Raw genomic sequence first — 23,802 nt, 5'->3', positions numbered from 1 at the left:
CCCGGTATTCAATGATGACCCATTGCAAGGTGCAGCTCATTTATTGGTTCTGGGTACCTAGGGTTCTTGATAAACCTACAAGCCCTATATATCCCTGCAACCAGAAGAGACCAGCAGATATAACAGTATATTGCTTTCAAAAATCTGTCATAGCTGGAAAAAGTTCTAGAAGAAAACGTGGACAGAAATGGCTCTTTTTTTCACCTCAATTTCAATATTTTTTTATTTTAGCTGTTACTTTCTGTTGGAAAACCTTGAAGGATCTACACAAATGGCCCCTTCCTGAATTCAGAATTTTGTCTACTGTTCAGAAATGTTTAGCTGTCCAGGATCCAGCATTGGTTTCACACCCACTTCTGGCACTAACTGGAAGGAGGCTGAAAGCACAAAAATAGTAAAAATGGGGAATGTCCCAGTAAAATGCCAAAATTGTGTTGAAAAATGTGGTTTTGTGATTCAAGTCTACCCGTTCCTGAAAGCTGGGAAGATGGTGATTTTAGCACCACAAACCCTTTGTTGATGCCATTTTCAAGGGGAAAAACACATGCTTTCTTCTGCACCACTTTTTCCCATAAAAAAAAAACATTTTAGCTGTATTTTGACTAATTTCTTTGTCTCCTCCGAAGGAACCCAGAAACTCTGGGTATCTATAGAATCCCTAGGATGTTGGGAAAAGGACTTATTTTTGGCGTGGGTAACTTATGTGGACAAAAAGATATGAAATCCTAAGCACAAACTACCCCAAATAGCAAAAAAAAGGCTTGGCCGAGGAGAGGGAAAAGGCCTGGCAGCAAAGGGGTTAATGACCTTTGTGGGTTGATTAAGTTTGTCAATTAACCCTCCTTTTCTAGTTGTATTTTTTAATTTTTACCCAATCACCAACACTAACTCATTTATTCAAGTGCATCCAGTAAATACACTCCAATGCATTATAGAATAGTTAACATGGTGCAGTGCTTAGCAACATGCTGCTCAACATACCACTCTTCCCTATTCAAACATTGACGTTTGGGATTAGTAGGACCCCTGTGTCCACCTGAACTGGTGCTTTTGTGATCAGCCTTAGGATCCTTGGTGCCTCTAAACTTGACACCGTAATACAGCTTTTGTGACCGCTGTCTCTTGCCCCCTAGAAACCAAATTGCTGTGTCATGGGTTCCCAATATTTTGGTGATGGGTTTGGGGATTTTTTGTCCATATCACTGTTACGTAGGCTCAAATCCATTAACTGACCCTGTCCGATGCACACAGGACAACTGAGTAACAATGACAAAAGGTAGGCATCTCATAGGACGCTTGATAACAGTCTATGTGACAGTGCGAAGAATGAGGAAGCATTGCACATAATGAAGAACTGAAAACCCAAATATTTCCACGGATTGTGAGGATTTTCACTCTCCAGCCCACAGGATAGAAATGGACAGACATTTTGGGCCTATTTTTTAATACTTTTTAAAAATAGTATGTCTGATATTGAGTGTAGTGAGTGTTAATACTGTTTAATACTGTATCTTATTTTCAAACCAATTACCACCACCTGCAGTAAGCCTTGTCTACTCGACCCAGTGAATCAAAAGTACAAAATGAAGTAATCTATTTATCAGATTTGAGTGTTGTAGTGCCAGAAGCCCTGAGATCATAGTGCTAACAACAATACTGATCTCAGATACTTCCATGCAGCCACTAACTGAGCCAGTACCCCTCGAAGCGGCCTCAAATACAATGAATATTATACTTAAATGTATTGACTTTCTGAGTTGTGACTGGATGCCTAGACCCATTTGTGGTCTAATCACATGATTGTGTGAAACTCAGCACCTCAAGGACTAGTCCAGTAAAGGAAACTGGGTGATATGGTCCGAGCTCCTCATGTAATTTTTCGGACTACATGTATTTGTGTATCATCAGCTTGCATCTGGAAGTGCACCCTGTGCTGTAGGCATACATGGGTTAGCTGTCACAAATATAAGATGATTCGCAGAGGTGTGAGGGAAGGCCACTTGTTGACTTTTGTTCCTCCTTTGAGAATAGGAGGCCTCTTGTATTGATCGGTGCAGTTTCTGATCCCTCATAGGTCTGAACTTGTTGATCACGTGTTATTTTATTGCATATTTTTCTAAAACTGCATTGTCGACTCCTTTTCCAAGATTTTACTGGGGACCGAAAACTGGTGGGACTTTGATTATCTCTAGACTGTTTCCCAGAGATTGCTCAAGAAAGGTTAATGAAGACGTTTTTCAAAGGAGAGATCACTAATTGTTATTGTTAGATTAAAAGATACGTTTACATTGCTTAAGATGTTAGCTGCGAGTGAACTGAAATAATGCTTCAGAAAGACGCTGAGCATGACTTCACTGCACATAGAATTTCATCATTTGTGAGTAAACCTTATCTTTGTCAATGACACTAAGGAAAGTAATTTAAAAACCTGCAAAGATATCAAATCATAGTGCACAATTAACCCACAACCCATCGGTCCTGTGAAAGAAATCTAAAAAACAAACGCAGTGTAGCTAGATAGATAGATAGATAGATAGATAGATAGATAGATAGATAGATAGATAGAGAGATAAATAGATAGATAATGAGTCCACCTAAAATACCCAGGTGAGACATAAAATGAAAAATACAATGATTGAACAGGCTACAACAGAAGGCACATCTTAAACCCCACAACCAAACCAAATCTTTAAATCTAATCAAGTGGGGGCGGTTTAGAGTGCAGAGACAACCTGAAAGAGACACTAACATGGCAAAGTCACAGCCAGAGTAAAGTTGCATTTCAAATACCCACGTCCAACATGCTTCCATTAATGTTAATTCCAAGTGGACTTGCCTCCATTGACTCAATGTCAAACACAAACACTGGATCCAGGGGCAGCTCCTCCATGCAGGGACAGCTGCATAACCTTTACAAGGAAATAATAACAAACAGTGTTTGTTATCGTTCCCTTGTAAAGGGGCGGGCCATGGCGGTTATGTGCTCTGAGGGGGAGTGCTGGGGGAGCGCATGTGTGTTTGGCCAGCCATCTCGGGCAACATTGTTGCTGGGCTGGAGAGAGCCTGCACAGGCTCCCAGCCTGCCTGGGAGCATCCTGGCTGGTTGCTCCCAGCCAATCCTGATGCTGTTTTGAGCAGCGTCAGGATTGGCCGCAGGGCAGGCTGGGAGCCTGTGCCTACCTCCAACCAGCAGAGGAGCGGCACACGGCGAGGTAAGTTTTTAAATGTATTTTATTTTATTACTATCCCCCTGCCACTGCATGCCCTACCCACGCATGTGCGCCACCCCACCCTCTTCACCACCCGCGAGCCGCGACTGACTGGATCAGAAAATTAGAACAAATGATACATTCTAAACGTTATCTCCTGTTATCGTTCTAGACACTTTCACCGAGCAGCACGGTAAAAATCACAACCATGAATGAGGAAAGCCACCATACTTTAAAAATCAGTCGAAGAGCATCTCAAAATAGTGCAATTTTCTGCAAAGGAACAATCGCAGGCATGCAAGGCCAAGAGAGGAATTGAAATTGAGCCCTATGATCTGTAGAAGCTAATCAGAGAGGCAGCACACACCCAGTTAGTGGCAGCTGTAATTCCTAGGAATAGAAAGAGCATACCTGTGGGGTAAGAACAAAAACAAATCAAGGGAGGCAGAAAGACAGCAAAGAAAACAAATATTGACGAAGCCAAAAGGTCTCTCCTTGGCATGCTTGTCATGTTATTTACAAATCAATATGCAGAACAATATGGCACGCATATAAAATTACAAAAATACACAGTTGCCCGGAAGCCAAATCACACCAGCCCTGGCACTGCAGTGCACTCCTTTTCAGACAGTTGAGCAAATGAAATCCGGTAAAACGCCATCAACCACTGTGTGAGGCAGACAATGGAAGAAGTAGGCTGCCTCTTGCTGTATGCTGTACTGAGCTGAGGCAAAATGTCAGTGGCACTGAGCAGAAGAAGAGGAGTAAACAAAGCCTTCCTATCTATGTATATCTGTTTTTGTTTAGAATTTATTTTTTTAAGGGAAACATGAGTGTCTGGCCAATCCCTAAGAAGCCGGAGCGCATGAATTGTGCACACATTAAGGGGAGAGGAGAAATTGTTTATTCAATAAATAAGGTGTGGTGGACAACTGAACACACGCATTTCTCGCACACTGCATAGCCCCATTTAAAAAAAATCTTAGGTGAGTATCTACCTATGTGATGCTAACATACCCCTTGCTGACCTTTATGCCACCCTCTTTGTGAAGACCCTTAGAGAGGGCTATGGGGGAAATCTAGAGAATGACTCATTTATCAAGATGCACCATTGCTGCTGTGGTATCTGTCCCTACATTCTCTCAAGTCCAGGCTACAATCAGGATGCAATGTTCAGTCCAGTGCACAAGCACTGCCATCTGTAACGAATGATAGTCGGTGTGTGCCCTAACGTGTGCTTGAGCATACTGTGCATTGATGTTCACTCTGAAGTTACAATGTTGTAGCAAGGATGGTTTGCTACTATTTTGTATATTAATGAGACCATTCATTCTTCTCTTTTAGGGGATTTCTTTCATTTGAAAATAAATCATATCTTTTGGAACCACTGGCATACTCAGAACAGGAACACCTGATTTTCCTGGCAGAAAATGTGAAAACTGTTCCAGGATCATGTGGGTACAATTTGAACCACTCAGGAGGATCAATAGATGACACTGTGCATTTGTCTCACTGGCTTACAAGCAAGGTAAGTGTTGAGTTTAATTACATACATTTCTGTAAAGCATGCACACACCAAGAACGAGTTAAGTAATATTAAGTGCAGCATGAAAACAGGAGATGGTCTTGCTGTCTGTCCGGTACATTTTTCAGGTCTTAGCAGGGCAACAATCCAGGAATGTTTGGATTACTTATCGAATGTGTAGTTGCTGCTGGCATGAATTTGAAGGATTACTTTCCTTGATGCTAGAACACTTGGAATTATCTGCTGGAAGGAAATCCTAGTCAAAAACGTGTGCCTTGTGGCAGTGAATTGTTTGTCATTCTAATTTGAGTATTTGTGTGACGATAAGCCCATAAAAACAATGTAAACAGTTAATAACTGTAAGAAATTGGATTACTAGTTGAAGGGGGTGAAACCCTACTCGAGCGTGCAAAGCTTTTCCTCGTCAAGGTCAAGTTACGAGCAAATGCCAAACTAACCTGTGCTCAACTCTCTGGTAGCTTAGCACAGGGCAGTCAGGCTTAACTTGGAGACAATGTGTAAAGTATTTATGAAGCACTTCAAATAGTAATAAAGTGAAGACACATCCTAAGAGACTCCTCATACTAATATAGAACAGTAGAGTAAAATTTAATTAATAAATCAAGACCCAAATGACACAAACCCAATAAGTAGATCCTGAGATATGCAATTTTAAAGATTTGAGAGAAAATTGTGCCAAAAAGCAAAAAGAGCCACCTGTGGTTATCTGGTTGCACTGGAATGGGACAAAGTCACAAGTTCAGGACAACTGCAATGGAGTGCTGGCCACTTCAGGGACCCACGTAGGCCCACTGAACACAGTATCTTAATCCTGGTTGTGAAGAGATGCTGAGTCCCTTGTCGAGGATGCATGGCGCAACAGCAGTGATGCAGGCTCCAGGTGACGTGTCATGCTGCAATGGTTCTGGGAAGCTGTCATGTGCGATTGCATGGAGATGTATCTCGACAGTGGTTCCGATGGACAGTGCTGGCCAAGGCGATGTCCTTGCATGGAGATGTGCCGTCTCTGATGGGCTGCAATGGATGATGCAAAGTCCTTGCACTGGGGGAGTCTGCAGAGCAGAGGCAATACACCAGTTCCAAGGGTGATGCATTGAACAGTAAAGGCTTATGAGCCAGTTCTTGGGGGAGATGTACCGCACCACAGAAGGGATGTGTCAGTTCTGTTGGATACACAGATGGGCTGGCAAAGCACCTTCAAGCCAGCTTCCAAGGGTCTTGGACTGGAGTGCACCACTTGGGAAGGCAGGGCTCACAGATGGAAAAGTTCAGGTGGTGGGTTGAAGGTTGTTGGACGGCTGTTATGTCCCTGAGACTTCTGATCAGGAGAACAGCCAACTAGCCCTTGGAGACACTCTGTGGTGCTGGGTTTAGAGATGCAGGTCCAGAACTTCTCACCAAGGCAAAAGGGCAGTAGGCCAACACAGAAGGGCAGCAGTCCTTCAGGGCACCAGTCCAGCAGAGAAGCAGTCCTTTCAGCAACATTTCAGTCCTTCCTCCTGACAGAGCCCACAGGTCCAGAAGTGTACTGAAGAGTTGGGTTCTGAGGGCCCATATTTAAGATGATGAAGCTTCAAGAGGTGGCCACCCCTCAGTGATGTCATACCTCCCCTTCCTCCCTGTCCTGACCCCATCTTATCTGGGTCACAAAGGACCAGTGACAGACCCTTTGTAAGAGTGCTCAGGCAGAGCCTCTGTGATGTGCGCATGTGGGAGGTGACAGCTCCTCCCCCTTGTTAACTCAGAGTGGCCTATCCTGCCAACACCTGTTTTTCTTTTGCCATACTGTCTGGGAACAATACACAAAGACCAATTGCTAGCTACATCTAGTCATGTGACTCAGGATCAGGCTGCAGGCATCAAATGATTAGTTGAAGAAAATGCCAAGTTTCGAAAAATTGAATTTTTTCACAATTGTGATTAAGAATCAAACATTACCAGTAAAGAGGGATTATAATTGCAATTCTGTAGCCACCAGACGTGACTTGTCTACCTACTCCCAAGTGGAAGTTATAGTGTAATAAATATAATAAAGTAACTTCAGTGTTACCTTATAGGAGAGGTAGGCTTGCAGTAGTGAAAAAATAATTTAGACGTTTTTCACTACCAGAACATGTAAAACTTGAAAGTACATGTCTTACTTTTTAAATACACTGCACACTTCCCTCTGGACTGTCCAGGGCCTACACTCAGGGTGACAGATGTATTAAAAAGGAAGGTTTGGGCCTGCCAAAAGGCTTATTTTGACATGGTGGTTAAAAACTGCATTTACAGGCTGCATTGGCAGGCACTGGACATGTTTTAAGGACTACTTAAGTGGGTAGCACAATCAGTGCCTCAACCTTACTGTAGCACTTCAGCAAATGTTAGCAGTGGGGACAAATTCAGCAAAACAGAGTAGTTGAAGGAAAAAGGTTAGGGGGAGAACCACACCGAGGATGCCAGATCTAACAATAACATACAATAAAAATAATTTTAAAAGACCACCCCTTACTGAGTAAATCAATAAGTGGATAACTCTTCTTTTTTTTCTTTGTCTGTCGTCAAAAATGTATTTATTATGCATCTTCAATTATCTAACCTTTACTACTGGAATTATTCCTACAAAACATTGCACTGATCTACCAGGTCATTAAGTTTATTAATGTAAGATTTTTCCGGAAAACTTCACATTCCTTACTCTTCGAATTTGCATTCAGTTATTAGACTCTACTGACCCATCAACCCTAATAGTCCATATTCGGACAGTTCTTGTATGTTGCCAGCATACTATATAGCATAGCTTACATTTTCTAAACTAACCTCACTTTTTTTTATTTTTTTTATAAAGAATTTTTTATTGGTTTTGCAATTGAATAAGATAATACAAAACAAGCTAAACAATTTTACACAGAAATAACAAGGCGCCAATGGGCACCAAACAGTGGTCAAATCCAATGCCCCAGCCAACACCCTGAATGAATAGATTGTACATGTCAATATCGACGTGTCACGTATGTGCCCCATTTCCCACCAGAGGAACTAGAGGAATGTGTGTGGATTCTACCTCTCATTGTGTCGGTCTGCGGCATCAGGGGTTAAGTTGTCATGCCCTCCCATCTCCCCCAGATCTTGTTATATTTATTCGGGCACCCTCTAGCCTCATATACGAGCTTCTCACATTGGGCACACCAATCCATCCCTCTCTTCCATTTTGTCAGGGCCGGTGCCTTATTGGCTTTCCAGTCCGCCACAATATCTCTTTTGGCCACTAGGCATGCCACCCCTAGCAAGGTTCGCTCTGCTCTGCGTAATCCCGAATCTCCCATAACCCCTAGTAGGGATATCAATGGTGTCAGCTCCATGTCCACTTGCAGGGTCAACGAGATCTCTCGCGAGATCATCTTCCAATAAGTATTAATAGTCGAGCATGACCACACCATGTGGAAAAAGTCAGCGTCTGGGCTCATACATCGGGGACAGTCAGCTGTAGGCCGGAGCCCCGCCCTGTGCATTTTGGAGGGTGTAAGGTAGGCAGTATGTAGATAATAAGTCTGTATTAGTCGGAGCCGTGTCGCCATGGTCAGGGCGTGGGGAGCTGCCAATGCCTCAGTCCAGTCCTCCTCTTCCACAGGGCCCACCCATCCCTCCCATTTCTGACGAAGTTCCTCCAGGGAGCAGGCAGTGGAAGTGATTAATGTGCGATATACCGGGGAAACGCCTCCCCTACCCAGATTCCCCATCAGGGCCCTCCTCTCCATAGGACTGCTTACTGGTATGCTGTCCCCTGTTTGGACCTGCGTCAGAAGGGCATGCCGTACTTGGAGATACTTGTGGAATTGTGTCTTATTTAATGCAAAGGTTTCTTGGAGATCCTCGAAGGAACGCATATGCATGCCCTCCCATACATCACCCAGTGTAGAGATGCCTATATTATCCCATTTCTGGAATCCCTCAAGACCCGCCACCTCTCCCAAGCATGTCCCATGCCACAGTGGGGTCTGCTGAGTAGGGCGCCCCCACCATCCTGAAATCTTTTGAGCCGTCCGCCATCCCTGCAACACCACCCCTGTCACCCCAGGAGTCCCCCGTGTGATCGGACCGCCATACATCTCAAAGATCTTGGGGTAGCTCAGTGTCTGAAGTTCCAGTCGGTTCGCCGGGTCTGTCCATCCCCCCCCAACCAGTCGTTGATCACAAGTAGTTGCATCGCCAAGTGGTAGTAAAGGGCATTAGACATTCCCAGGCCCCCTTCGTAGACGTCTCTCTGGCAGGTTTTAAGCGCTAGCCGGGGACGGGTACCACTCCACAGAAATTGGCGTGCTAGCGAGTCCATTTCTCTAAACCATTTCATGGGGATGGGGTTTGGATAATTTTGGAGGAGGTAGAGAAGCCTGGGAAGGACCATCATCTTATAGAGTGCGATTCTTCCAAGCATGTTAAGGGGGAGGTCCTTCCACCGTTGAAGATCGTCTTTGATTCTTCTGGTTAAAGGCGTGACGTTGAGCTCCCATGTTAATTCAGGGAGCGTTGCGACATGCACCCCCAGGTATTTAAAGCTATTCCTCTGCACTGGTATACTTTGTTGCCAGTCTACACAGTCTCTAGATTGATGGAGCGGAACCAACAGGGATTTTTTGGGGTTTAGGGCGAGACCCGAGGCCTCCGAGAAGATGTCTAGAATTTGCATGATACGGGGACCGCTCCTGGCCGGGTTAGCTATGTATAGTAGGACATCGTCCGCATATAATGCCACTCGGTCTTCTGGACACGCGGGCCAAGACTAGCCCTCCATCAGAGGGTCCTCTCGAAATAACTTCGCCAGGGGTTCTATTATTAATGCAAAGAGTAAGGGGGATAGCGGGCATCCTTGTCGGGTGCCACGGCCAATCGGGAACACACCCGAGACCACTCCGTTTACCTGGACCTGAGCCGTTGGATTAGAGTAGAGCAGTCCCACAAGGCCTCGGAACTTGGGTCCAAGTCCATTTTTTTTTAATACTTGTTCAAGATAGGACCAATCCACTGTGTCAAAGGCCTTCTCAAAATCAAGTAAGAGCAGCGCCAGAGGGGTGTGTGACAAGATTTTATGGTGTGCTAAGGCGAGATGTAGTCACCTGATGCAGTGCCTGGTGCTCCGCGCAGGCATGAAGCCGCATTGGTCAGGGTGCACCAAGGCGGGCATTGCCTCTTTTAATCTAGTAGCGAGGATTGACGCTAACACCTTGATCTCAGTGTTGAGGAGGGAGATAGGTCGGTAAGCCGAGCAGTTTGGCGATGGGGGTTGGGTCTTCGGGATTACTACTATTGTAGCTAGGTCAACTCCTGAAGGGAAGTGACCTTTTTGCTCAGCTTCTTTATACATCTCAAGTAAGTGCGGGGCCAAAATGTCACTACATTTCCTATACAGTTCCGCAGGAAACCCATCTGGTCCTGGCGTCTTGCCTGAAGCCAGACTGGCTATCGCATTCGTTATTTCTGTGAGATCAAGTGCCTCGTCTAGCCTGTCCTTGGTCGCCTGAGAAACTCTGACGAGTGTTATGTCATTCAAGAGGGGAGAAGCTTTTTCAACAGCAGGCCGGGGGTGCTCTGCATACAGGCGTGCATAATAGGAAGCAAAACTCTGAGCAATCTCGATGGGTGTCTTGAAAAGGGTGCCTGTATCATCTCTAATTTCGGGAATGATTCTGTTAACTAAGGACCGGGTGGCCAACCAGTGTAAGAGCTTCCCATTTTTGTCTCCCCATCCATATATTCGGGCAGACGATGCCCTCCACATATGCTTTGCTGACTCAAGTGCTAAGTGTTTGATTTCTTCTCGGACCCTGGTGAGCTGCCTCAATGCGGAGACTTTGGATAAGGCCGTTTGCTGGCGTTCCAGTTTTAACGCTTCAGCTTCTAGCTCGGACATTCGTGAGTCACGGGTGCGCTCACGTGCGCGCAGGAGGCACTTAGCATGTCCTCTTAAGGTAGCCTTGTAGGCAGCCCATATTGTGCCTGACGACTGGACCGTTCCCACATTCAGTTCAAAGTACTGCGTGAGACGATCCCTAATCTCGAGGGTATAGTCATCATCCTGTAAGAGCCATGCATTTAGGCGCCATACCGGACGTTTAGTGAGATCTACTCCGCCCAGCCGAACTCGCACCGGTGCGTGGTCCGACACTCCTCGGGGCAGTATCTCTGCCCCCGTGACACCGGTGAAGCCCATGGCCGGCATAAATACTAGGTCAATTCTAGAGTGTGTCCGGTGGGCAGCAGACGTGTGCGTATATTGACACTCTATAGGGTGCCAGGTTCTCCATACTTCACATAGGCCAAGGCTGTCGGCCCATCCCTTGAGGCCTGCGGCTCGGGTGGACCTGCCCGCAGTGACATCTCCTGACACATCTAATCTGGGGTCTAGAACCGCATTAAAGTCCCCTCCTACTATTGTGATTCCTTGGGGGAGTCCCGCTACCACCTGCCTAAGTGAAAGTAGAAAGGCGTCAAATCCCGCTGGGGGGGCATACACACACACAAGATTCAGTGTCACCCCACGAAGTAACCCTGAGACTACTACAAATCTGCCTTGCGGAACGGATCTCGTAAATGTAACCACCATGGGTAGTGAGCGGTGGAGCAGGATAGCTACCCCCCTGGATCCCCTAGAGCAGAGGTCTCCAAACTTTTTAATGCCGCGCCCCCCCCAGCTGAAAAATAAAAATCTTTGGGCCCCCTCCTCAGAATTTTGCACAATTATTGTATAAAGATGGCAATGTTTAAATATGTCTAGACCTATTTAAACATTGCAGTTAGGTACTGTTACCTTTTTAAAGATGCAAAAACATGCTTCTGCTTAAAACAAAGGCCTGTTATGTGTTTAATGCTTCTTCTGGCAAGAGTCTGGCGCCCCCCCTGTGAACACTTGAGGCCCCCCTAGGGGGGCCCGCCCCCCAGTTTGAAGACCTCTGCCCTAGAGAATCCTGCGTGGTAGACCCTATCAAATCCTCCTCAAGCCAGCATAGGGCATTTAGTAGTAGGGCTGCCAAGGGGGAATATCTACGGAGAGTGTTAATTACTGCGGATCTTTTGATCTTATCTAGCAGCCCGTTCACATTCCATGAGATGATTTGTGTCAATGGGGACCAGGCGTGAGTCGCGTAGGAGTCTTACGGTGTTGGGTGTCAGTCAGTGGACAAAGGAATGACCAATTAAAACTTAACAGTGCAATACTCAAAATATACCTATCTAACCCTAACTTAACCTTCTTCCCCCAAAACCACCCCCCTCCCCATACTCCCACCCAGGAAGCATCTGTCGCCCTAACAATCAACCAGAACAAAACAGCCATATGGGCTGCCATAGGAGTGGAGTGGTGGACCCCTCCATTAGGTCAGATCATTTACAACTAATCACAAAAAGTCAAGCCATACTTTACAAGTCTTAAGGAAAGCCCATATCCCCGATGCAGCCCATCACGGATTTCCTCGAGATGGACCGGGCCCTTCGGCCCCCCCCACACACGCTCCGTTCGGGGCTTCGTGCAACATGTCAGCCAAGCGCCGGGGATTGACTCAGGCGGTCATCGTCTCCAGTCTGCGTCTGAATCCGCCCCTCTGGAGACTCAACAGGCAACCCTCCTCTCTGTGAGCCCGTCTCTCCCACCGTCTCTTCACCCATGGGAGCGTCCGAGTTTCCTCGTCTTCCTCTCCAAGACCTAGTGCGTTTACGGCCCCTCCAGGGCCCCCCAGCGGGGGGATCCGCCCAGGAGGGCTCCCCTCTCCACGCCGCAGACCCCTTTCGAGCCCCAACGCCCTCCTCAGTTAGCCAATCCCATGCCTCCTCCGGGGAGTCGAAGAAGTACGCCTTGCCTGCCATAATGACTTTAAGTCTTGCAGGAAAGAGGAGCATGTACGAAAGTTGCATCGCCCTAAGTTTTCGTTTAATTTGCTCATATGAGCGGCGACGGGCCTGGACCTCCCTGGTGTAGTCCGGGAATGCTAAGATTTTGTGGTTTTCCCACTGAAGATTTTCGGAGTGCCTTGCCTCTTTAAGGATATTGTCACGGTCTCTAAAGTTGAGGATTCGGGCAATCATCGGGCGTTTTGGAACGCCCGGAGGGGGGCGTGGGGCAAGGGTTCTGTGAGCACGTTCCACTGCAAACCAGGGTGAAAGAGTTTGGTCTGACATCCAATTTTTGATCCACTGCTCTAAGAATTCTGAGGCTTTGTCTTCCTCCGAGCCTTCCGGGAATCCTACAAAACGTAGGTTGTTTCGTCTCGATCGGTTTTCTGCATCTTCCGCCCGGCGGTGTAGTTCGGATGTTCGCGTCTGTAACTGGGCCACCTTGGTCCTAAGGTCAGCTAGTTCGTCCTCGTTGTGGGAGACTCGGCCCTCCACTTCAGTGATACGATTTACCGCGTTTCTGAGGTCCTGCCTGATGAAGCCCATGTCCTCGCGCACCTCCCCGATTTTAGTCTCCACAGCTGTTTGCGATGATTGAATTGCCAGGAGAATGGCATTCACTCCGTCTGGTGCCGGGCCCCCCGCGGCTGTCTCTCCGTCTCCTCTAGGGCCTGTTGAAGTTGTAAATTGATCAATCTTTTGCTGAGAGGGCGGGGGATGTTTACTCGCTCTATCCTGCCCCATTTTGTCTCGGAGGGAGGGGATGGAGTGTCTAGTTCGAATTATGCAGCTCTTCTGTCCAACTTCTACACCCTAGACGCACCCACAGGGAAGGTCCCAGAGGAAGACCCTCGGCGGGGTCTCATCAGGGCGCGTCAGCGATAGATGTCGCAGTCCCCTCCCCGGGACTTGGTGGCCTCCGGTCAGCCACGTGTTGCTGGTCTGCCAAGTGTCTGGTTTCTCCCCGTTCCAGGAGACTTCAGCACGTCTTTAGTGGGTTCCCATCACCAGGGTCTGTTGGCGTGCTTTATCAATGATATGGCCGTGGGCTGGGAACAGGTCTCCGGGGAGTCTCTTTAAATTGAAGATTGGGAATTGCGGGGGCACAACACTGTTGCCCAAATCTGCTGCACCCTTTTGAGTTCCTATTGCATTGTTTATTTGTGGGGGGGGGGGGGCGGCACCGGACTCTCTTCTCCCTTCTTCCTCTTTCTCTCTTTCTTCTAGGAGGGGGCAGCTTCGTTCCTGGACGGCCGGACCCGGGGGCCGAGGGCCACCCACTTCACCCCGGTCGCCCGGGAGCAACGGACAGGAGAGCGGCCGCACCGCACAGCTGCGCCCTACCCGGCTCAAGCGAGGTAGCCCCCACCGTACGGCTCACCTCTTCAGCGCCAGCATCATTGCGTTAATTTCACCAGGACGGGGTACATCAAATCGGCAGCGTCGCCTCTTTTCTTGCGGGGGGCTCCAGATTACATGGCCAGGTCCAGGCGCCCCTGCAGAATGCACGGCTCGCTCGCCCGCAGCAGTTTTCTTAGGGGTCAGGCCCCCGTCCTGGGGCCCGGCCGCGCATGTCTGAGTCAGACAGGGGAGCCCCCGTCCCAGGGCTCACCCTCTCCAGGCTTCCCCTCTGCTCTCCGAGCCCGGTGCCACGGAGTCCGAGTCTCCGAAGGCCAACGAGGGACGCCGGCCGCGTCGCTCCACCATCCGCCGGAGCCCCAGGTCACAGTCCGCTCCAGGCACTTCAGCGGCGCGCACGGCACTCACCTCGGTGGTGGCCCCGTCAGCGGGTGGGCCCTGATCCCCGGGCTCGCCGAGATGCCGTCAGCCCGGCCGCCATCTTGGGAGACCTATCGATCCGGTCGCGGCCAGCGTTCACGGCTCGGGCCGTGCCGACACCGGCGCCAGAGGTCTCTTCGAGGTCTGGGAGCTAGCGGGAACAACTAGGGCAGCATAATAAATTTCCTGGTGGCAGCTTCTTAGGGCGGATGACGGAGGGGTCCAGAGCACTCTCAGAGTGCGACCGCCATCTTGACGCCCGAAGCCACCAAACTAACCTCACTTTTAACAGCTTAAGACAGCAAACTTGGTCACTCTAAATACTTATCTAAATCTTTGATTTCCAATTATTTTTATTTTGTTTACTAAGACATGCTAAATCTTCACAGTTTGTAGCATAAAGAAATATTCTCATTTTTCTATATATATGTTAACATTACAGAAATGTGTATAGGCTACAGCAATATTTTACACTAATTGCTCCCAGCATCATAAAAATATGCATGAAAGACAGTCCTTTCTTTTACATAATGGGCAAGTATTCACTCCAAAATGCTCCCTGTTACGAGTTCGTCATTTGATTTGTTGCAATATATAACCCATTCTCAGTTTCCTCATCTGTCTTCCAATTTCTTTAGACCAGTGTTTCCTGAACTTCTGGCTTCTCTGGACTTCCACTTTATCATTCCTGGAACCCGGACAGTCCCACTGAATCATTATTGGAATCTGGGGACCCACCAGTGACTCATTACTGAAAGCTGGGGACATAATATGTTAAGATTATTCGATTTTCTAAGCAATCGTGGACCCCCTGAGGAGGCTTCACGGACCCACAGGGTCCCTGGACCACAGATTGGGAACCACAGCTTTAGACCAAATATTCCTAAAGTAAAATGGGGAAGGCTTCCTAGCTCTGGAGGGGCAATATGAGCATATGTACACAACAAATAAACCCCATGCCAAAATCAAGATATCCAAGTGTACTGATCCAATGGACATACAGCAAAGTATAAAAACAGCCATCCACGGGGAAATTGATGATCATCTTCTATCCCCTGCCCCTTCCACAAAAAAATACCATCCCCAGGCCTGGTTAGATGAACATTGCAGCCAGATGAGGCTTCCCCAGCAGCTGCATGATAGTGCTCAGCCTGCACCCAAACGGCACCCACGTAATATTAAAGGCAAACTACGAGAGGAACCCTGGTTCCAAAGCAGCCAGATACAAGAAGGTTGTAAGTGTACTGAAACACACCCTGGAAGAAAGAAAAAGACCAGGAAGTCACAATCCTATTTACCCCTGAGTATTCTTCAAGAGGTAGCCACGATATATTAAACAGTAGTAACATCTTATGCCTTGTCAATTCTTTGCCTGGCTTGCATAACGTAAAAAACAATGACTTGCTTTCAGTTAGATTTATACAAAGGAAAGAGCCGAGCAGTGGAGAATCTTCAGAAACAGTATGGGCCTCCTCAAGGATAGCTAACTAGATCTTAAATCAGTCGAGTTTGATGATGACTTGGGGCATAACTATTGATACCCCACAAAAGAAATTGTATCCTTCTATATTTCTTGAAACAGCACAATTACAAAATCTGCAAAGTAAGCACGATCCTAATAACAACTTCGGCTCAGAATTACATGGAGCAATTAGTTCCTGTTGGCAGCTCCCCAGACAGTCAAATTTGAGTAACATGAGTATTGCCTATCTAGTAACAATCCAAGAGACAACTCCTGTTCAGTACCTCACCCACAAGTACTACAGTCACTGGCAGAACAGCAGCAGAGAAGTTTGTAGCAAAAAATGAACTCTACCAAAATAAAAGATGAAATAAGATTGCCATTAAACATTTTAAGTTGGAATATCACAGGTCTAAAGCCCAAGACTGAGGACAAGGATTGAATAGTCTTTATTAAACAAGAAGTTGGTTGCTTTTAGGAAACATGGTCTGTTAATGCCATCGACTTAGATGGGTATTCTACTTTTCACCTACCAGCAATCAAAAAACACAAAGGCAGGGAAGTAGGGGGTATGACTATTTGGGTTAGAACATCGTTACTCGAATATTCTGCAGTAACCCACACTGTATTAAGCAACAACATTCATACAATTACAGTGAGACATGAGAGGAGGACATTTGAAATTGTGAATGTGTATTTTCTGCCTACTAGCTGAGTTCAAGTCAAGCCAAGAGTCCGGTTGTTCAAAGAGCATATCCTAAAGGGAATAACTGGAGATCAGTTGAAACTACCAATTGGATCCACAATGGGGCACTCATTCCAGTCTTGTAATAATTTCCTACTAATGTGTGGCGACTTGAACACCAAACTGCATCCTGTACTGGGGATGAGCTAATAGTAGAAGAAGACAGCACTTGGAATATTCCAAACCCCCCTCCCCCATTGAGCTATGTCGAGGTTCAAAGAAGGGAGAACTAATTTTTGAAGCCTTGATTGAAGGTTGAATTCACACTCTAAATTGAAGAACTAAATCAGATAAACTATTGAAAGCTACCTTCCAAGCTGGAAATAGGCAAAGTATCATTGATTAGATGGCGATAAACATCGAAGCTTGGCATTATATCATAAACATGGAAGTTGTGGATAGGATTGAAAGCAACCATGATCTGCTCCTAATGGAGATGGTCCATCCTCATATAGGCCCTTGGAAACCTGCTCCTTTGCACAAAGGAAATTGCCCAACAATCACTTGGAGGCAAAATAGGAAAAAACACCGCAACAGCCGCCTAGTGTGATCCTTATATCTATACCTTTATTCAAAACTGGACAGCATCACTCTCCATGATTTTAGATCTATCTGGCAATGAGGTTTTCCTTTTGTTCCAAAAACTTATGATCTCCTAGTACAAGCATCAATGGAAAGGACTAAGAACATCAAAATATTCCACCTGATAATCAAGGGTGGTTCGACGAAGAATGTTTGAAATAAAAAAAAAAGTACTATCACAAGCCTTAAAGAATCGGCATTCGAGTACTACCGACGAGCAACAATTCTTAGACTATAGGCAACAACAAAAGGAATTGTTAAAGTATAAAAAGAAGATATACCCACACAAGCTCTGAGGAAACCTTCTAGATGCAATCTCTGTGGAAAATTAAAAAACATTCTGGGAAACAATCAGGTGGGGTTGTGAAGGCCCACCAGAAAAATTGGAAATGAACATTAGTCCTCAACTCTGGGTTGACCAATTCACCACTCTGTATCAAGGAAAAGACAAGATTATATCAGAAAGCACTAATGATCTGATAGGTCATAACCAGGTGTCCAAAGGGAGCAATTACAAATTAAGTGTGATAATTCTGCTAGCAAAAAACTGTGCAATAATGACTCAGCGGCCTAAGGTGACAGAACATGAAACAGCTGATCAGAAAGTTCCACCAATACACTCAAGCTTAAGTCTGGATATATGGTTCATGTCATGCCCCTTGCTACGGTGCAAGTGCACGAATCTAGTAAGAAAGAAGTTGGGCAAGTCTTCCTCTTGCAAAAACCGCATAAGGCAGCAGACTCAGATTGAATTTCATCAGACGTCTATCGCAATCACCTGGCTTTATGGCTACCAATTCTAACTCACCTATATAACAGTGTCTGGTCCCTTGAAGAAATTCCGTCATCATGGAGAGAATCAATAATTGTTCCAATACATAAAACCCTATCACGGAACATGGTATGTCATTACAGGCCAATTTCACACTTGAAGGTGTCGGAAAAATCTTTGCCCGCAACCCCACCACCGCCAAAACCAACCTACACGCCGCTCTCCTAGACACTGCCAACTGGATGACCACTAACCACCTCAAGCTCAACTCAAACAAAACCAAGATCATCATCTTCGGCCCCAACAAAACCAGATGGGACGACTCCTGGTGGCCCACCGCCCTAGGCCCCGCACCCACCCCCGCAACCCACGCACGCAACCTCGGCATCATCCTCGATCCCTCCCTCTCCATGACACAGCAAATCAATGCTCTAACCTCCTCCTGCTTCCACACACTCTGCACTCTAAATAAATCCTTCAAATGGATCCCCCCAGAAACCAGAAAGACAGTCACCCACGCACTCATCAGCAGCAGACTGGACTACGGTAACGCCCTCTATGCCTGCACCACACTCAAACTCAAACGCAAACTCCAAAGAATCCAGAACACAGCCGCGCACCTCGTCCTTGACCTCCCCCGCCACGAACGAATCTCACCACACCTCAAATCCCTTCACTGGCTCCCCATAGACAAGAGAATCACATTCAAGATCCTCATCCACGCACACAAATCCCTCCACAATACCGGCCCAACCTACCTCAATGAAAGAGTAAACTTCCACATGCAACCTCCGATCACCCGACCTCGCCCTAGCCACAGTCCCCCACATCCAGCGCACCACTACAGGAGGCAGGTCTTTCCCCTACCTCGCCCCCAAAACCTGGAACTCCCTCCCCACCGACCTTCGCAAAACCAAAGACCTACTGGTCTTCAGAAAGAACCTCAAGACTTGGCTGTTTGACCAGTGACCCTCCCTGGTCCCCCCACCCTGGCTTCCACCTCCCCCAGCGCCTTGAGACCCTCACGGGTGAGTAGCGCGCTCTACAATTTTTTTTGATTGATTGATTGATTGAAATTGATGCAGTCTCGTCTAGACCAGTGGATAGGAGAAGGAGATCTACTATCATCATACCAAGCAGGTTTTAGGAGGGGCCAGAGTACAATAGATCAGCTCTTCAAGATGAACCTGATCTGTTTCAAATATGTCTCCTTAAAAAAATTCCCCACTGTATTTTTCGATCTTCAAACAGCATTCAACAGTGTGGATCGTCCAATGCTATGGCAACTCCTGATGGAAATGGTTATCCCAGAAAAGTTCTTGATGCTACTAATTTTACTGCACACAGGAAATACCAAAAAGGTCAGATACAGCACGAGAAATGATTATACAGCAGAGATCTCGATCCAACGAGGTGTTAAACAAGGGTGTGTCCTCCTCAAACCCTTTTCAACTGCTAAATAAATTAAGTTGTTAAAAAATTGAAGAATTTAAACCTCAACGTGCCGAAACTAGCGAAGGAAAGCATACCTATATTGCTTTTTGCAGATGATGCTTTGTTATTGGCAAGACTAGAGATATCAATGCATCATCTAGTAAACGGTTTCGAGTCCTCTTGTGCCTCAAGAAACTTTAAGATAACTACAGGTCCCACAAAATTTATCATTCTCAATCAAAAACAGAAGCTGCAAGCAACCTTTAAGGCTAGCAACAGGCCTCTGGACCGAGTAATGACCTATGATTACTTTGGGTGTTGGGTGGATGGCAAACTGGCTTGGAAAAGCAACATCTCCTTGGCGCAGCAAACCAATGCTGTGCTAAGATTTGCAAAATCCACGGGGAACCACTCTGCGAGATCCGCATTGCTGGCTTATAAAATGAAAGCAAGGGCTGCTGCACTGTATGGTGTGGAGATCTGGGTATTTTAAAAAAGCCCACCAATACAAACAACTGAAAACAACTTTATACGAAGCCTGCTCTGTCAGGGCCGTGGTACACCAATGGACACTATAAGAAAAGATTTTCAAATAGTAAAAATCGAAGACTATATAGCATTGGCAGCAATAAGATACTGGCTCTGCATCTGGTCCAAGGAGGAATTAAAATCATACAAAGCTGCAAGGACTGACCTCCTGAACTTACAAAATTATCAAACGTTGCCTTGGTTAAATCATGTTTCAATTACTCAGGCTGGCATAGGCTTAGAAGAACTTTGGTCCCACCTGGAAAAAATTAAGGAAGTCAGTCTTGGCGTAGTCATAAAGGCATATTGGGATCATAGGAATCTGAGGACTTTTAACTTACCTGACCTCTTGTCAAAGCGCTACCTTTCATTTAATCAAGAACTCAAACCGGCCATTTTTATTGACAGTATTTACCCTCAGGAAAAAAGATCCCTTTATTTTAAATTTCATATGGGCATACTACCGATGATCTCAGTGACTAAAAAATAGTACCCCCCTCTGACAGGGATGTTTGACTTTTGTCCCTGCACCTTTGGTGGCCAAGGAACATTAGTCCATTTCTTCTATTATGCAACTTTACAATCCAACTTCACAAACTGTATTTATGGCCACTTTTCAAAAAGCATGGTGTCTGGAAATGCAAGGAGGCCGAAGCCTTGTGTCTGCGTTCTGACGATAAAGACATTGGGCTGACTGTTTCAGCATACATTTTAGAGGCACGGAAAGTAAGATCATTTATTCATTAACAGCTCTCAGTATTTTTTAAATTGTTATGTTAACACACTTCTAGCATTATTGCGTTAATATATTCCTAGCATAGCTGTGCCTTTTAAGTGCTTAATTTCTTGGGTCAAGTGGTGCAGGATGTGGTGCATTCCAATAGTACTATTTCGACCTTGGCCTAATAGGTGATTTTGGTGCCCTTCACCCATGAAGTAACTACTGCAAGCAAGGTTGAAGTAGATCTGACAGGGAAAGTTTTCTAGGGTGCTAGTATTTTGGGGATTCCTTCACATGGTTTCCCCTGATCAGTTGTAGGATAATTACATCCAATCAAAGCCTTATTAAACTTGCGTCGAGCTGATTAGTACACTTTGTGATAAAGTAATGGTGTGATAATCATTCACAAGTTTATATGCAACATATTTTGCAAGGTTTATACATAATTATTTTAGGTGTTTTTAGCTCTGTGTGATGGCGCATACGAATGACCTGATCATTAATGATACCATTTTTATTGACAAAACAGCCTTTTATCATGTGGCTTTTAATGTATTGTGAAGTGACGTTTTAACCTGAAAATTGATAACTTGTTATGGCCGGATAGGCTGACAACAACAATAAAGTAAGTAAAGTAAAGTAAAGTACAATAAAAGGCTGACCACTTTGGACTCATAGCTTTATTTTAACACTTTTATAGATGTTTGGGCTTATTTGGAAACTAATGCACCTAAGGCATTTGTAGCAATCTTCGCATGTCCTTCTGTAATGTCCATAGGTTGTTAACAATTTAAATTCCAACAAACAGTTACTCACAAATACATATAAATATTTACTATTTCCAACTCCTGGGAGCTTGTCTCCATCTGTAGTTATGTTTTATTTTTATTTTTTGAAAGATTGTTTGTTGGTTAAATGTTAAATCATTTTTCTCACAATAGTTAACAAATATATTGAGAGCCCTTTGAAGGACTAGGGACAAAAGGTCCAAGAGTATACTATCATCAGAATAAAATGTTCTTTCAATAAATTCTATAGATGTTTTTGAAGGGAAAAACTGTGATAGTTGCAGTGTTTTAGGCGTATCAGAAATGTATATGAAGAAGAACAGTAGAGCCAAGATATAACCTTGTCCTATTCGACTTGGCATAGAAATCTTCCTTTGTCCAACCCAGTTTTCACTTAATTGTATTTGAGTCTGAAGTATCATGCAAGGTTGCTACAAATTTCAGAAGTCCTTCCTGGTATATCACAAGTCCCCATTTTTCTCCACAGTATGTTCCTATCTGTTGAATCAAATGTGGTGGATAGATCAATAAAAGCCACATATAGAGGAGCTCGTTTTTTCTGGTTATATTTCTTAGCTAGCAACCTTGAAGCAAGATTCCCATCTATAGCCAAATGGTTATGTCAAAAACCAATTAGATTTTTTGGTAGTATTCCAGAAAGTTCTACTCATTCTTCTAAGTGTCTCAATAAATTTCATACATAAACTTAACCTAATTTGCCAATTAGGGTAATCATCCTGAAATTATCAAGATGGATTTGCTCTTGTTTCCTGTAAATAGGAATTCTGATTCTACCTTTCAATTAATTCGGAATTACATGTTACTTTTCATGATTGCCTGAAATAGGGTATGTAATAGAGAAGACCAAATTTAAGGATCTAATTTCAGGCTTTAGGCCACACTCCATCAGGGCCTTACACACGTCAATGCTTATTTGCTCTTATGTGATCTTCTTTTTCATTCAGGGTTGGTGGTTCAAGTGACACGTCATTCATTTGCAGAGTACCAGCATTTTTGTAAAATGTTCCTTTATGCATCTTACCAGGTCAAGAACTGTTCTTTGATCTTGATCTTCTATACATCTTTGAAATATAATGTGTGCAGATATTATCATCTATTGGTATTGTGATTATTTGTTTCCTTCAACCTATGGTTTTCCTATTAAGGTTCCAGAAATGCATGATTATTTTCTTCCTTTCTTGTAACAGCAATTACCAATGATGTTCCCAGTGATGTTCAGTGAAACTAGGGATTATTACCAGTTGCTTGGGGCAAAGAGGTCACAAAACCCCACTTCTGGTCCATTTTTACAGTTATATCTCCATCTTCCATTTGTCTAATTATATCTGCATCCATTCTGGTGACAATAATCATTTGATCTGTTGTTAATTTTAAGTCATGGTTGTTAATATTATTCTGTGAAAGTCTCCAAGATTTAACCTGAGCCATAGTACATTTTCTTCTGTGGGGAAAACATCCGCAGTCCATTGTTGTTTGTCACCCACTGTCATTGAAACATCTTTACTAGTTTTATAAGACTGGAAATCAACTGTGCCATTATTTAAGCTTTCTTTGCCATTGAAATCTTTCAAGAATGTTACTTGTGCAATTTTATGTTATAGAGACTTAAAACAGTATGCAACATCAAGAGCACTTTTCAGCGATTCCTACGACATCCATCTTCATTCACAAATATAATCTTCAAATTGCAGGGATTGTATTCCTTTATGATTGTTCTAACTATTGAGGATTTACTTTCTCTAATTTGAGCCATGTCTGTTTCACTGCCAGTTTTTTTCCATTTTATGATCGCATCTAATGTTTCCCTCAATACTCTTATTATTCCATGGTTTGATTTGATCTTTTTTGCTCTTTTACATTTGTTTACAGTAATCTCATCTATGTGACAATAATTAGGTCCATTTGCTTACACATTGACCATCAAGTTCATTGAGTTTTTATTCTAAAGTCTTTATTTTTGGAGACAAATCTGGGCAGTAGGATTCAGTATTTCCTTTGAGGATTCATCAGGCCCTTCATCTTTTCTCAGTGCACCTCTTCAAATGTAAGTATCCTAGGGTTTGTTTTGTCATTTTTGTGTTCTCTTTTTAACTTTCATTGATAGTTCATGTTTTTTGCACTTGGAAATATTGAAACTATTTGATGTTTTTAGAGGTTCTTTGATGGAATGTTTTTCTTTCTTTAACATCAACTTCAGAGTCAATTAATTCAAAATGATTCCATTCTTTCTCATCTTTAGTTAATTCCACTGGCTCAATTTCGTCTTCGTCCGTATTTTTAGATAGCTTCAGATTCTTTTGACTTGCTTTTACTTCATTTAACGGTTGCTCAGTAACTAGACCATCCACC

The 23,802-nt window shown here is 44.7% G+C and overlaps 1 protein-coding gene across 2 annotated transcripts in view; it reads left to right on the top strand.

Annotated features, from left to right (window-relative positions):
- Window positions 1-23,802, top strand: part of ADAM12 (ADAM metallopeptidase domain 12) — a 2,697,358-nt gene that overhangs the window by 1,430,399 nt on the left and 1,243,157 nt on the right. For both annotated transcript variants that reach the window (XM_069239710.1, XM_069239711.1), the window contains exon 6: window positions 4,554-4,737. In XM_069239710.1, coding sequence (XP_069095811.1) covers window positions 4,554-4,737 — 184 coding nt within the window. The remainder of the gene's footprint in view (window positions 1-4,553; window positions 4,738-23,802) is intronic.

Source organism: Pleurodeles waltl, chromosome 6, assembly GCF_031143425.1.
Source record: "Pleurodeles waltl isolate 20211129_DDA chromosome 6, aPleWal1.hap1.20221129, whole genome shotgun sequence".
Taxonomy (NCBI): domain Eukaryota; kingdom Metazoa; phylum Chordata; class Amphibia; order Caudata; family Salamandridae; genus Pleurodeles; species Pleurodeles waltl.
Note: the sequence above shows the minus strand (reverse complement) of the source record. Positions and strands in the feature narration are given on the sequence as shown.